At 56.7% G+C, this 14,551-nt stretch overlaps 1 protein-coding gene across 1 annotated transcript; it reads right to left on the reverse strand.

Annotated features, from left to right (window-relative positions):
* Positions 1–353: 353 nt before the first annotated feature.
* On the reverse strand, positions 354–14,234 carry ITIH3 (inter-alpha-trypsin inhibitor heavy chain 3). The gene is made up of 22 exons (XM_040454822.1): positions 14,122–14,234; positions 13,472–13,492; positions 12,141–12,307; positions 11,955–12,059; positions 11,519–11,681; positions 11,019–11,132; positions 9,920–10,045; positions 9,514–9,630; positions 9,102–9,270; positions 8,387–8,512; positions 7,932–8,113; positions 6,499–6,684; positions 6,206–6,345; positions 5,303–5,457; positions 4,601–4,618; positions 3,544–3,567; positions 3,242–3,277; positions 2,965–3,078; positions 2,335–2,539; positions 1,271–1,443; positions 952–1,063; positions 354–603 (listed from the first exon to the last, which is right to left on the reverse strand). The coding sequence occupies exons 1-22, from the start codon at positions 14,212–14,214 to the stop codon at positions 474–476; spliced, it is 2,676 nt and encodes an 891-aa protein (XP_040310756.1). The 5' UTR covers positions 14,215–14,234; the 3' UTR covers positions 354–473.
* Between the last annotated feature and the right edge of the window lie 317 nt (positions 14,235–14,551).

Below are 14,551 nucleotides of genomic sequence, written 5' to 3' on the forward strand. Positions count from 1 at the left end.
ACTCTGCTTCTGCGTCATAGAAAGATCTTCAGGCCTGTGGGTCCTGATGGGGGCTGCTGAGCCATGAGCCCTGACTTTTCTAATTACCCTCCTGGACTCTGAAATGCACTCAACCCTTCTTGACTTCTCAGCCCCTTCACACTAGAGTCAATTCTTGTTTGTTTTTTTTCTCCCCAAACCATCATACACTTGGCTCCCAAAAGCGCTATCCCCAACCAACCCGGTCTCTCACTCACACCAGGAGAGAGCCCCAGGGAATTGCCTTCCTAGCAGCCAGCCCCTCCTTTGAGCTACCTCGGGGCCCAACTGCCTGATCCCTTGAACAGGGGCTTACAGAGGCATGCAGACATGGCTGGTGGCAGTGTCCCCTCGGGCTTTATTGTCACAACCCTCCCTTAGACCCTGGGCTGTGTCCCTGTTCCAGAGGCCAGGTGAGCTGGGCCAGCTGTCTCAGCAGGAGCTGGCATGTCTACTCAGAACAGGTTGGGGACAATGTAGTCGCTGTGGACACCGTCAATCAGTCCTTGCCCGTTGTTGTGGACAAACCAGCAGGCAACCTTGGTGCCGACACTGGCATCCTTCCTGTAGTCTTTCTGGGATCCCCTGGGAAAAAGGAAAGACACACTGTGATATACACAGGGCAGGCAAGACGGCTGCTACACTCAAGGTCCTAAGGCTGGAGAAGGGTGTGAAGTTGCCAATTGTGAGTCCAGGAACCCTTTGGTCAAGAAAGAGATCAAATGATTAACTCCCTCTAGGGGGCCAAGTTTGGCCTTTTCCTGATTAGGAGGGACCTAGAGTGGGGGGTGGGGGAGGTCAGGACCCCAGAGGGAAACTAGGGTAGGTACCCCACAGGAGACAAGAGCCTGCCAGGCCAATGTGTCTGGGCAGAGAGGGCTCTCTCCTCCTGTCTTGTTACTGGGCAGGGCGAGGATGTTAGAGTTCTGTCACCTGGTGACTGTCAGCCGATGGTTCTTCACCACCATTGTGGCGTCTGGCTTTGTGGGGTCAGAGCCTGGGTGGATGTCGGACACTTTAAAGTCAAAGGGATGGAAGAATTGTCCTGGGAACAGAAACATTCACACTGTCAGCCCCTGCACACTGTCAGCCTCTACCATCACCATAGGTAAGACAGCCTCTAGTCTTGCAGGGTTGACGCGAAGGCTGACTGGGTGTTGTGTGCTCGTCCAGGGTGACGAGGACAGTCTTTCATGTGGTTTTTCCCCTCTACCATGTCTCCTGAACAATCTGAAGCTTAAACATTCCATACCCAGCAGCCCATGTGTTTGTGCTGACATCCGGTGACTGTCCACCACGTAGAAGCCCAGAAAGTCTTGGTGGACGGGATGCTTCTTCCACACCTGGTGCAGGACGACCACAAAAGTAACCCCGTCTCCAAAGGAGACCACCATGTTCTTTTTCCTGTTGATTGTCACAGACAGCCTAGGAGAGAAGAGGAAGGAAGTCAGCAAGCGGGGCCCAGTGGTGACCATCGTACTGGGCATCTGAATCAAGGGTATCTCGATAGGGCCTTCTCCATACATGACACCCAAGAGCACATAGACTCTGGAAACGATCTCAGAGGCCTCATGCGTGTTGACTATGCCCTCTACAGAGTGGATCCTCGTTCCTCCGTAAGCAGAAGACAGGGCTGTCCTGGGAGTCTGGAGACATGGGATCAATCCTCAGCTCAGCCACTGGCTTCCTGTGTGACCCGGGGTAGGTTCCACCCCTCTCTGAGCTTCACTGGGAGTAACGCCCCTGCCCTATCCACTGGGCTCTGGGTGACTTGAAGACCTAGGAGAGGCTGAGCAGTTGGAGAGCTAACAAGTTCAGCTAGAGAAGGTGAAACTGAGGGTTAGTGTGTGACTAGATTGCAGGTCCCCCTAATGCTTACGTCCACACAGCCCTTCCCTCAAGATCAGTCCTGCGGGGGCTCCTGGCTGGCTCAGGCAGTTAAACGTCTGACTCTTGATTTCGGCTCAGGTCATGATCTCACGGTTTGTGAGATCCAGCTCAGAGTCGGGCTTTGTGCTGACAGTGTAGAGCCTGCTTGGAATTCCCTCTCTCTGTGCCTCACCTCTCTCTCTCTCTTTTTCAAGGTAAATAAATAAATAAATAAATAAATAAATAAATAAATAAAGATCAGTCCTGTGAAGTGTCCAGCTACCAATTCTGGCTGGGGCCATCGTGGTCACCCTTCCTTGGGCAAAAGGGCTGAACTCTGAGGCCACCAGTCTCTCCTGTAACCCCCGTGGGTCTTCCATTCTGGGATTTGTCCACATCCCTCAGAGAGGCTCCTTAGACCTCTGAGACCCAGGAGCGGGGCTGTACCCGTCCTGTGTGACGGTGACCGTGTCCAGCCAGCTGAAGGTGCTCTGTGCAGCTCCACTCCACAGGATGATCTTCTCCGGTGTCACCTCCATCCGGAAGTCCATGTGAGCACTGGCAATGCCCAGCTTGCCAAAGTAAGTCTTTCTGGTCTTGGAGTCAGAGTTGCCTCCCTTCTCGCCGATGATCTGCCCGTTAACTGTGAGTCCTGCCAGAGGGATGGGGTAGTGAGGGGCCGCTGAGACCTTTCTGAGTCCAGGCTGGTTTTTAGGATGCACCTTCTCCTCCAGCCAGACCTGCTAAGGGATCCCACACGGCGTGGGATCCCCAAGACGAGACCAGGACTTCAGAGCCAACCCTCCCTGTTCCTAGACACTCCTGGGTCCCTCTGGCAGCTGAGGACCCATGTTGCAGACCTGCCCCCTGCCTGGGCCAGGGAGTGGTGTTCAGAGCCAAACTATTTCCCAGACACAGGCTTCGCCTGGGCCCCCTCACCCCTAACCGTGTCTCCAACACCACTGGGTCCCGGGGGCTTGGTGAGCCTGTGGCCCCACAAGGTGTAAGCTGCACATAAAGACGGTGCATTATGGGCAGAGTGAGGGCCTGGCCCCGGCTCCTGCCCGCAGCCCCCACCTGTGATGGGGTCCTGGATGAGGCGCAGCACTGTGCCTGGGTCTTCATCGACGTTGAAGCAGATGGCGTCGTCTCTCTGCGGGACTTGGATGATGAAGTGGGGGTCCCCATCCACTGAGAGCACATCAGAGAAAGGGCTGGCTCCCGGGACCTCTCACTTACTGTTCCGGGGCGCCCTCCCCTCACCCCTCGGCCCCTGTGGATAGACTCCTAACAGGTAGGAGGCTCTGGGCTCTGGGGCCCGGCTCTCACTTCAGGAGGAGTCGGGGGAACTCACCGTAGTAGTAGGGCGTTTGAGGAGGCTGGTAGCTGGCTGTGGACACAGTGGGGGGAGAGGCTGAGCTAAACAAGCAGTCCTGGGGAGGCGCCAGGACCCACATCCAGATTCTGGTTCGTGCGCCTCCCATTCCCTCTTCCCCATACTCTCAAACCGCCTCCCATTTCCTCGGGATCCCAACCATCTGCCTGTTCCAGAGAGCGGGTTCAGGAAGGACTCTGGGGGAGAATGTGGCATGGGGCCAGTCTCTGGGGAGACGCCCTGTGGGGGTAGGGGGGCTGCGGCTGCTGCCATATACTCACTCAGGTAAGCCATGGAGCGGGCCACTGAAAAAGGAAGCAACCGGGCAGTCGTGAGCTGGGTCTGAGGGCTCCCTCTCCCCCAACCCCATGCCTTCTACCTGGCTTGGGGCTACCAGTCTCCAGTAGAGACCCAACCCAGGTAGACAAGAGGGTTGGGATGTGACCCCTCATGTCGGCTTCAGAAATGGGAGCGTGCCCAGGGAGTTCCTTTCTAGGGCTGGTGGTAATATGGATGTCATTTTTATGCCGGGGTCATGGCGCTGTGATGTGGCTAATATGTACACCATGAGATCGTCTGCCTCCCTGTCATGAATAGTGTTCACAGAAGACACCGTCCCACACCCTGAACTCCCACTCCCCAGTTGGGGTGGGATGAAGCTCAAAACTGTCTGTTGTCCTTGGTAGTAACCCCCCTCCCGACGTACTCATGCACACACGCGTGCACACCAGTGACTGCATCTGACAGGGCTGTGCTGAGGGAAGAACAATGACCTGGTCCAGATGTGCTGCTAGGATGGAACCGCCTATCGGTGGAGGTGGGGCAGGCTGGGAGGGGCTGGGAGCCCCTGCCTGGTGGTCCTGGGCTTACTGGGGGCAAGGATGCAATTTGCTAATGAGGACACACAGAGCACTATGAATCCCAGAGTGGGCCACTTGCTGACTAAGTCCTCGAACAAATAGACAGCCTCTCCATGCCTCAGTTTCCTCACTATAAAATGGGAACCATGAGAGGACTCCTTTAGAGGGTTGCTGCGGGATTAATGGCATGTCAGTGTCCGATGTGTGAATTTGCTAATTTTTGCAGGTCACAGAATGCTCTCATACTGATTGTCCCTCATTAGTAAGGGGAAGCCACCTCCAGACAACTGACAAGGACCTGATGAGGCTCAGAGAAAGCAGAGCCTGGACCAAGGTGGCTCGTGAGTTGGTGGCAGAGCTGGGACCTGATCGCAGATGTCCTAAGGGCCCCTCCCTGGGCTGGGCACTTGGAAGGGCCTCCTTGGTTCTCTCTTGTCCCCCTCCTGGGACACCTGCCCAACTGCTGGCTGAAGCTCACCTTCCGTATCTGCAGGCCCTGTGTGGGAGGAGGAGGAGAAATGTGTTAGGAGCCACAGACTCCTGGTGTCGGCATCAATGCCATCAACTGGCTGCCTGTCCCACCTCCAGGCTGTGGGCCTCCCAGCCAACAACGGACCCCCCACCACTGTGTGTCTCCTGGAGCCAGGGGCTCCTAGAGGCCAGAGGCCTGGCCCGGACCAGCTCTTTGCCTCCTGTGCCACCCCATGCCACCTCTCTGCTCCCCACGTCCAAGTACAGGAGCACTTAGGAGTCCCCTCTTAGAGTCTGGTTGAGCAGGCCTGGTCCAAGGCCTCAAGGCCTTTTCCTCTCACAATTCCCAGGCACATGCTCTGGGACTAACTTTCAAGCTGGAAGTGCTTCTCCCTGTCTGACTGAGCCCTTCCATGCTGCAGCCAAGTCCCTTTCCTTGAAGTGACCCTGGGCGAGGTGTCCCGTGACTCACAATTCTTTAGAGACCCAGAGGCTCCTATTCACCCCCTACCCACTGTCCATGCTGATGGATTCACCTGCTCCACAACACCCTCCCCAGCCCTTGGCCGTATCTCCCTCTATGCCCCCTGGACCTGCCCCCCTTCAGCAAGTCTGGGTCTCACCAGCCTGGCTCACTCCTCTTCAGGGCACCCAAGGCCCCAGTGGCCTGGAAGGCCTTTGAAGTCTGGCCTCCACTCTCCATGCCCACCTTCTCCAGGCTTGTCAGCGATGGCTGTCTGGTCCTCATTGTCCTCAGGCTTGGTCACCACCATGGAGGTCAGTGGAGTCACAAAGTGGTACTTGAGGGACAGGTCCAGGGCCTGGGCTGTGAGGTTCTCCTTCTCCTCACCATGGGCATTCTTGCTGTGGGGAGGGGTGGGAGTGTCAGTCAAAGAGCCTTTCCCTGCTTGGCCTCCTCTGCTGTGACTCCCAGAACCAGGCCTAGAGCCCCAGAGGCAGCCTGGAAACGCCTTTCCCCAGGGTAGAACCCACTAGCTCTCAGAAAAAGACTGGTTCACCAGCTCCCTGGGACAGATGGACAGGCTGTGTCTGAGGCTGGGCCTCAGTTTCCCCACTATAAGATACAAGGGGCTCAAAATGGCATCCCAACAATCACTCATGATAATGTCCATGCCCTGAGCACTCAGCATGTGTCAGACCCTGCACCAGGGTTGTTGGAGGCTTATCCCACCTCAGGGAAGGCTGACGTGGCACTCTCAAATAGGCCCAAGCTCTGCCTTCTGGGGGCTGCGGGCAAGGACCCAAGCCTTCAGTTGTGCTCAGCCTCACCGCATTGTGGGCCCATGCGGGGTGTGGGGTACAGGGTGCCAAGGCCCGCCCCTGTCCCCGAGGTGCTCCCAGGATGCTGCTTGAGCCCCCGATGTCAGGCTGGGCTCTGCCCCTGGGAAAACATTCTTTGGGGCTGAGCTGAGAAGAGGGGAAGGCAGCTGGCAGGGCATGTGGCAGGGCACGTCCTGGGGTGTGGCTGAGTCTTCCTCCTCCTGGGCTCCCCCAGAGTGAAGCCAGCACAGGGGCAAGCGCAGGTAGGTGGTGGGGCAGTGTGGGAGGCCCAGGTGTGGGGCCTGGCTGTGTGAGGGGTCGCTAGGATCACCGTTTCTCCAGCAGCTGCTCAATGGTGAGGTAGGCCCAGAGCCGCTCTATGTAGTTCCCAAAAATGTAATCCTGCTCCTTCAGGGCCTTTTCCATCTCCTTCATGTCCACCTCCTCTGTGAAGGTCAGATCATTGATGGCCTGAGGTGGGGGTGAGAGGAGGCCAGAGGCTGGAGGGCAGGAGGCCTGGACCCAGCTTGGGGTCGCCACCGCTGGACCCTCAGGCAGGGGGCCAACCCCATGGGTGCCGATCCCCCCATCCACAGCACACCTTCCGGCCCTGGCTCAGCTCACCCCGTGGCCCTTTACATCCGCCTTAAAGTTGTTCATGTCCTCGTCCAGCAGGCGCCCAGCCACCACAATCTCAGAGCCATCGTAGAAGTGCTGGTAAGCGCTCTGGGTGAGGTCCTGGATGGCGTTCTCGGGGTACTCTACCTTCACGCCTGTCAGCAGCGGGTTGGCCACCTCCTCATAGAAGCCCTGGAGTCCAAAAGGGGGACCTGGTCATCTCAGGCCACAGGGCAGATCTGGAGAGGACAGGGTGGGCAGGTGCCCACTGGTGCCTCCCTAGGCGTTGAGTCCCCCAGGCTGTGCCGATCTTAGGCCCTGATCTTCACTTCCTCGTGGCCCTGATCGTGTCCTTCAGTTCGTGGGAGCCTTCCCTGCCCTCCCCGCTTCAGGTAGAGCCTGGGAAGAATAGAATGGTAAGGACAGAGTTCCGGGGAATATAGAAAGTGCTCGAGAAATGTTTGCTGGAATGAAAGCAAGAAAGAGAAAAGGAAAGGAGGAGAGGCCGACCAGAGGAGGTGACAAGGCGCAGGAGCACAGAGATCAAGAGGGAGAAGGCAGAGGCACGGAGGCACGGGGTGGGGGTTCCTCTGCACCGGTTCAGGCACTGTCTCCTGCACTGGGGAGGAATGGGGCTGCTGAAGTTCTCAAATGTAAGTACAGGACATGCAGTTGAATTTGAACGTCAGGTAAATAGCACACTAATTTTTAGTCTAAGTTTGTCTGTTATGGGATGAATTGTGTGCCCCCAAAATACATGTTAAAGTCCTTACCCCCACTCTCTCAAGACATGTCTGTTTTGGGGATGAGGGTGGTTACAGAGGTGATCAAGTTAAAATAAGGCCTCTGGGATGGGCCCCAAACAGTATATCTGGTGTCCTTATGAAAAGAGGGCAATTTGGACCCAGAGACAGACAGGCACACAGGGAAGATGATGGGAAGAGACAGGGAGAAGGTGGCCATCCACAGGCCAAGGAGAGAGGCCCGGAACAGACCCTTCCCCCACAGCCCTCAGAAGGAAACGGCCCGGCGGATGGCGTTGATTGGGCTTTTGGCCTCCAGAACCGTGAGGCAACAATTTCTGTTGTTGAAGCCCACTGCCCGCTCCCCACTCCACCCCCAGCATGTGGTACTTTGTTAGAGTAGTCCTGGCAAACTAACACAGAGCGCTCTGCAATATTTGGGCTCGTGCTTACACTAAAAAATTGTTCATATTTGGCCAGGTGCCCTGTATTTGATCTGGCAATCCTGTGGAGGAAGCAAGTCTGTTGTGTGTAGCCTGAGGACAAAATCAACCACCACTGATGGATAAGAGGGAGCTAGAGGTAGATGTCAGCCCAAGAGGCTCTTCCTAGAGAGTGAAATTGTCATTCAGTGGAACAGCTGTCTGAGGAAGTAATGAGCTCCTCATTCCTGGAGGTATGCAAGACAAGGCATACCTGCAACTGCAAGTTGGCATCGGAATCCTCATAAATGCGTCGGGCCAGCCCATGGTTCTCCAGAGCCATGCTCTCCAGGAAGTTATAGTTCAGATTGTTGCCAAAACCCAGGTTATACAAGGGGAACTTGCCCCCAATGGCGTTGCGTACATTCTCTTGGATTTTTTCAGGTCTGCTTTCACCTGCAGGAGAAAGGGGTGTTCACACCCCAGCCCCAGCCCCAGCCCCAGCAACTAGCTGGATCAGCTCTGTCTGGAGCTGTCTGACACCTGCATCAGCAGAGCTGGTGGGGGGGGGGGGGGGGGGGGGGATATGGGGCGGTCTTTGGCAGGGGGAGACGTGCCCTTGCAGGGCTCACAGACCACGAGGGACCCTGGGGAGAGCCGCCCAAGATCTTGCAGCCCACTGGCTACAGCACGCTGGCTTTGGTTCAGAGCCACACCCGCCTGCCTCACCAACATTGGGGTCCCCGTCGGTCAGCATGATGACGATGGAGGTGCTCCTCTCTGGGACACTGTGTTCTTCCCGGGCCTTGTTCAGCATACTGATGCCCCTCAGCAGCCCATCGTTGATGTTGGTCACTGGCACACAGACAGACAGAACCGTGGGAGGGTGTTCTCAGTACCGGGGTGGAGGAGGAGAGGGCAGCAGGCCCCGCTCTTGGGCCCAAGGACCCTGTTAGCCAACGTGCCCTGGTACTCAGTAGGTATTGACCGAGTGAATCGGCGAGTGATGAATGAATGACTTACTCTTTCATTGGGGACCAAAGGACCAGCCTGTCGGGGCTGCCAGAAGGTGATTGTAAAAGCAGTTTGGAAAGCTATTAGAGGGGCTGCCAGGCATGCTCACTGGGAGGAGAGGGGAGCAGTGTCGGCGTCGTTTGTCATTTTCCCTAAGGAGCGGCCCAGGATAAGGGTTCTCTGTGGCGTTATCTTGCCAGGACCAGTGGGGCTCCAGGATCAAGGATTAGAGAAAGGAAGAGTGGGCTCCCCTAGACTGCAAAGAAGACACCCCAATAAGAAGCCTGAACCGCCCCCTATCCCACCTCTACCCCCAGCTGAGGTCTGCAGGGCCTAGACCAGCAGAGGCTCTGTCCCAAGGCACAGGAGAGGCAGACTGCTCGGGCCAAGGGGAGTGACAGGATGTGTCTGTTCTTCCCTCTGCTCATACTTCCTTGATCATCAATGTTCTTCACAAATGTCCTGGCCTCCTCGATGTTCTCAGGAGTGGCTTGAACTAGGGTGTCTTTCCAGGTGGTCACATCCCCACTGAACAGGATGAAATTCAGGTAGTCATCCTCTTTCACATCCTCCAGGATCTTGAGGAGGGCATCCTTTGTCTGGGAAAGAGAAGGGCACGCAGACAAGAAGCTGGGAACGAGCAGCAGACGGCCAGCTGTCTCCCCGCGTGGCTGACACTGGGGCCTGCACTCTGCAGCAAAAGGGGGCAGATGCTTTTTTTTTTTTTTTTTTTTGATCCCGTCTCCCTTCTTCCTCTTTCACTGGGAATATCAGCTTTGTCCTCTTACAAATAAATGTGTCTCCCTGCCACACGTCACCCCCAGTCGCAGTGAGAAGCGCACCTGCTCCATTTTCCGACCGTGCATGGAGCCACTGACGTCAATCACGAAGACCACATTTTTAGGCACCACGGGAAGGCCTTGAGGTGCAAAGAAGTGCACAAAGTAGCCATTGACTATCTGGAAAGGGGAGAGAGAGAGAGACTGCAGGCAAGTGCTTTTAGCAACTCTTGCAAATAGAAGCCAGACATTTACCAGCTCCAGAAAGAGCCATTCTTTCCCACCCACTGTGGGGTGCCACACAAAGGCTCTGGACCGTCCTCCATACCCAGGCTGTGCAGGAAATTTGGCCTTGGGCTGAGGACCAGGGTCTGGGGACGAGAGGCAGCTGCAGCCCCTCCCGTACCTGTTCTCACCCTATCAGGGTGATGGAGAATCAATCAGCCCGGCAAAGCCAGTTGGCAGGTACCTGTACGTTGGCTGGAGACTCTCTGTTCACGTCGTAGGTGATGATGAAATCTCCGTTGAGGAGGGAGTCTATACAGGTTGGGCACGAACGCTGTTGGTCCATGCTGGGCTTGAAGGACACACGGCCCTGGGAGAGGTGATGGAGGGCCTCGCTCAGCGTGGCCAGGGCCTGTCGACTGTGCTCTCTCCTGGGGAGTGAGGCCAAGCCCCCACAGGAGGAGCCCGCAGATAGGCACCTGGGCAGTCCTGCCACCATCTGGCAAGCTCTGGCCTTTCTGAGCACCTCTCTCCCCCTCAGAGACCAGGGGCTCCTTGTCTGGTTCAGCCTTTGCCTGTCCCGGTTCGCTGGGCCCCACAGGCTCCTTGGCTCAGCCTACTTTGGGGCTCAGCACCGAGAAGGCACTCAGGGAGGGGTTTTGCACCATGAGAAGGAACTTTGTGTTGGGTGGTATTGCATGTATTGGTGGCAAGAAGAGGGGGATGGGAAAGAAGGGGGCAGGGAGAGGGCGGGGGCCCAAGGCAAAAGCACAGCCTTGCAACAGCCAGGAGCCCTCTGAGCTGTGCTCCTCTGGCTTTGACTTGGAAGTCCCAAATGACTAAGGTTTGCTATTCATGTAAACTTTATTCATTCACTGCCCACAACAAACAAGGCCCCTGGGATAGCTGGGGGCCTCGGGAACTGGAGCCAACCGCCTACACCAAGAGAATCCCTTTCGTCTGTCACCTTTCAGTGTGGCATCAGTGGACCTAAATACCTCCCCCTGGCCTCAGTGTCCTTATCTGTAAAATGGACAGTCACCTTCCCTGTCCACTTCCCAAGGCAGAACAGGATCTGGCCTTATAAATGGTCACTCTGTCCCCGCAGTACAGATGAGACCCCAGTTCCTCTGGCAGATCATTGACAGCTGGCAGCCCCTGCCTCCAGCAGCCTCACTCCTGACTGGGGTGCCCCAGGAGAAAGGAAATGGCTGTGGATATTTCCCCCTTCCCCTCTCACACACACACTTGCCTCAGCCAAGCCCCAGGGTTCCCACTTGTCCTGTTGGTTTCAGGGTTCCTGCCCCTGCCCCCCTCCCAGGCCTGAGAGGCATCTACACCACCTTCCTCCCTGAGAAGGACTTGGTGAGGGCGCTGCCCAGGAGGTCATTGGTGATGAATGAGGCCTCAGCATCCAACGTGCTGATGCCCTGGGGCTCGAAGATGTCTGCCTCGATCTGGAAAAGGCAAGAGTAAGGAGGGGTCACTCAGTGACAGTGCAGAGGCCGAACTCCAGGACAAGGCCAAGGGGACTGAGATGGTGGGTGAGGGCACAGGGACAACTTCCAGACAACTCATGATGACTAAGCCTGGTGTCTCCCACCAAGAAAATGGCTTCAAGAGCTGTGGACGGGTCCATGACCCCAGGGCTCTTCCATCACCTGCCATATTGGCCTCCATGCTACCACTAAAGCATTTCCCTTTGGCTTTCAGCTCCTATGCTCCTCAGCCATGGTGGGGCCGACTTCTGCATTCTTGACCCTGCTCTGGGCACTGCCCCAGGGCCCTTCCCTGCACCCGCACCCTTGCAGGTTCAGCAGGGGCTGCAGGGGTGGTTGATTACCTCAAAGTGCTTGACCAGTTGCTTGGGCTGGACCTTAAGGTACATCTCGTATTTGCCTTTGTGCCTCTTCAGCAGCTCCTCATAGGTTAGCTCAAACGTGACTTTGCTGCCCGCTGCCACGTTGACCGAGACTGTGAATTTCTCCAGCTTCCTCCCTGAGGCCCTGGATGCGGGTGCCAGACAATGACTGCCCTGCAGACCTTCTCGGGCCCTCGGGCCCTCGGTTTCAATCTCAGCCCCTCAGGAGAAACCCTACCCTCTCTGAGCCTTGCTTACCTCTACTTCAAAGTGGGGTAATGTGACAATTACGGGCAACTTTTGCTATAATAATGAAATAATAACATAATAATAATGGCCGTTGCTGTTGTTGTCTGCATCTCTGAGAGCCCTTGTAGCCCAGACGTTCTTCTCTAAGTCCTAGGGGGTCCATACTTACTTGACCAAGCCGGCTGTCTTGCCCTGGGACACAGCCTTTTCATACTGCTTCTTGGCGACTTCCTTCTCCTTGACATTCCCAGGGTAGGTAACACCGTCGATGGTCCTGTAAGAAAGGAGAGTTGGGGGCTCAAGCTGAGCCAGACTTCCCTCCCCCGCCGGAGCCAGCAGCCGTGGTGATACCCACAAGGTGAAGTTGGTGATGAAGGCCGTCTTGGGCAGCTCCACGTCAAAGGACACCTCCTTGGCGGTGTCTGCACGGTTGACAGCCCTCGTGGTGACAACATTGTGAGCAAAGCGGGAGGTGACCTTGCAGCTGATCTTGGTGCTGTAGACCTCGATGCCGTTGACGACCTGCAGGAGTGGGTGGTGATCTGCCTCTGGGAAACCAGACCTTCAACCTGGCTGCTCCCCTTCCAGGCTCTGTCCGCACAGCCCAGAGCCCCTGCCTGGTAAGTGGTCCCTCCAGTTTCCCAGTCACCGTGTCTGGAGCCTGGGCGGCATCTTCCACCTTCATGTTCAGTTGTCTACCCCGGTTCTGGAATTCTCTGGCCTTTCTGAGCACCTGTCTCCCCCTCAGAGATGAGGGGCTCCTTGTTGGGCGGGATGCTTGTCTGATTCAACCTTTGCCTCTCCCTGTTCACTGACCTCACAGGCCCCTAGCTCAGCCCACCTTAGAGCTCAGCACCAAGAAGCCCCTGGGGGAGGGGTTTTGCACCATGAGAAGGAACTTCATGCTGGGTGGTATTGCCTGTGTTGGTGCCAAGCGGAGGGGGAGGGGAAAGGGGGAGAGGGAGAGGGCCCTGTTCCACATCCTTAACCCTGGGTCTGTTTACATAACATGTAGCCAGCTGTAGTGGGGAGATCTTATAAAAACCTAAATCTGCCGCTCCCCATCACCCTCAGGACGGTTTTCCCCATGGCTCTGAGGTCCCCCAGGCAGGTCCTGCCTCTCTGATCATCTGTGCTCCAGCCACACCAAGTCTCTGGCCCTAGATCACCCTAGCTCCTCCCGCTCACCTCCACTTGGAAAGAAATCACAGTTGCACACACCCCGCCCTCCTCCTCTCCTTTGGTAATTGCCCAGTTCTGTCCCCAGATAAGGGGAGTGTGTGGGGACGACCTTCATGCCCCCAGCACCTTCTCTCCAATGCAGACGGTGGACTGAGGGAAGGCCGAGGGAGACATCTGGCAGGATATAAAGATGCTTCATGAGGATGTGTGTCCCCAGCCCTGCACACGGGCCCTGGTACCAGTGAGTGCTGGGTAAGTGTTTGTGGAAGGAGGGGCTGGTGGAAGAGTGGTCCTGCGCCGTATCCAGAGAGATCCGAGAGCACGGTTCTGTGACACTCTCTCCCAGGGGTTTTGAGTCGCATGGGGGTCTTGATAGGGCAGGGGGCTGTGGGCTGTTTGTCCAGTGTCAGGGACCTGCCATTATGGCCCACCCCTTCTGCTATTGGGCAGCCAGCTCCATCCTGCTCTGACTCACCCCACCCCATCCCTGGTGAAAGTTCTCACCCCTTCCGGGAGGCTCCGTTTCTGCAAAAACAAAGACAAACACAGGGATCAAGCCAAGGCCAAGGCCACCATGGCCTGGGAGCAGGCTCTGGGCTGAGGCCAGGGCTCAGCAGTGACTCCCCCCACACACACCCCCCTTGAGGGGCCTCTGGACATAGGGCCTACCCAGAGCTACTTCAGAGTAGGAAGGGCTCTGAGTAGATTATGGAAACTGAGGTTCAGAGAGAGAAGGTCTCCAGGTTTCACAGAGGAGCAGGGCTGGGAGAACTAAACCAGCTCTCTCCCTGCCTCACATACCCTGACCACTCTGCCTTGCTCTGGGCCCAAAGCCCCTGAGGCCTCCCCTGAGAGCACCCCCACTAGGGTTGTACCCCACAAGGCTCAGCTCAGCCCTTTCTGGAGTCCTCTGCCCTTGTCTCAGATATGGACTTGCACAGCTCCTCAGTGAGCTGAGCAGTTCCTGGTGCATCGCCCATTTAACAGGTGGGGAAACAGAGGCCCAGGGAGATTTAAGAGCCCAACACCTAGCTCTGTCCTCTGTAGCTCACTGCCTAGCTTTCTGCCTCCTCCTTGCCCCACATAGAGGACCATCTATCCTGTTGCCTCTGCCCGTGTGACAAGCCCAGATGGTGAAGAGGGGGCAGACTTACCCCCAGTGGCCGGGAGGGGCTCCTTGGGAAGCCAGAGGCCGCCAAGCCAGAGAGCAGGACCAAGATGAGGCAGGGCCACCAAGCAGATGCCATCGCTGAGCACGCAGGCCTGGCCTGAGCTCCTTATATGGTGAGGCTGGTGTTTTCCAAGTGGGGTCAGTGACCTGCAGTGGAGGACGGGAGGAGCGGGAGGGGGGCCTCCTCTGGGAACCTGGGGCGTGGGTGGAGTAAGAGGCCCTAGATCTGCCTGTACCAAGGGGGCCATGGGGACTGCCCACAGTGTTGGGACATGGAGGCTCCTGGCAAAAACACAAGCTGTGTGTTGGCACATGGGCCCAGGGCTCCCCAAGTAGGGGTGATGGTGTGGAGTCACAACGAAAGTCAATGGCAACATTAGTTAGTCAGCCATCAAAAAGAATGAAATCTTGCC

This window comes from Herpailurus yagouaroundi, unplaced genomic scaffold (genome assembly GCF_014898765.1).
Source record: "Herpailurus yagouaroundi ecotype Mexico unplaced genomic scaffold, PumYag 213, whole genome shotgun sequence".
Lineage (NCBI taxonomy): Eukaryota > Metazoa > Chordata > Mammalia > Carnivora > Felidae > Herpailurus > Herpailurus yagouaroundi.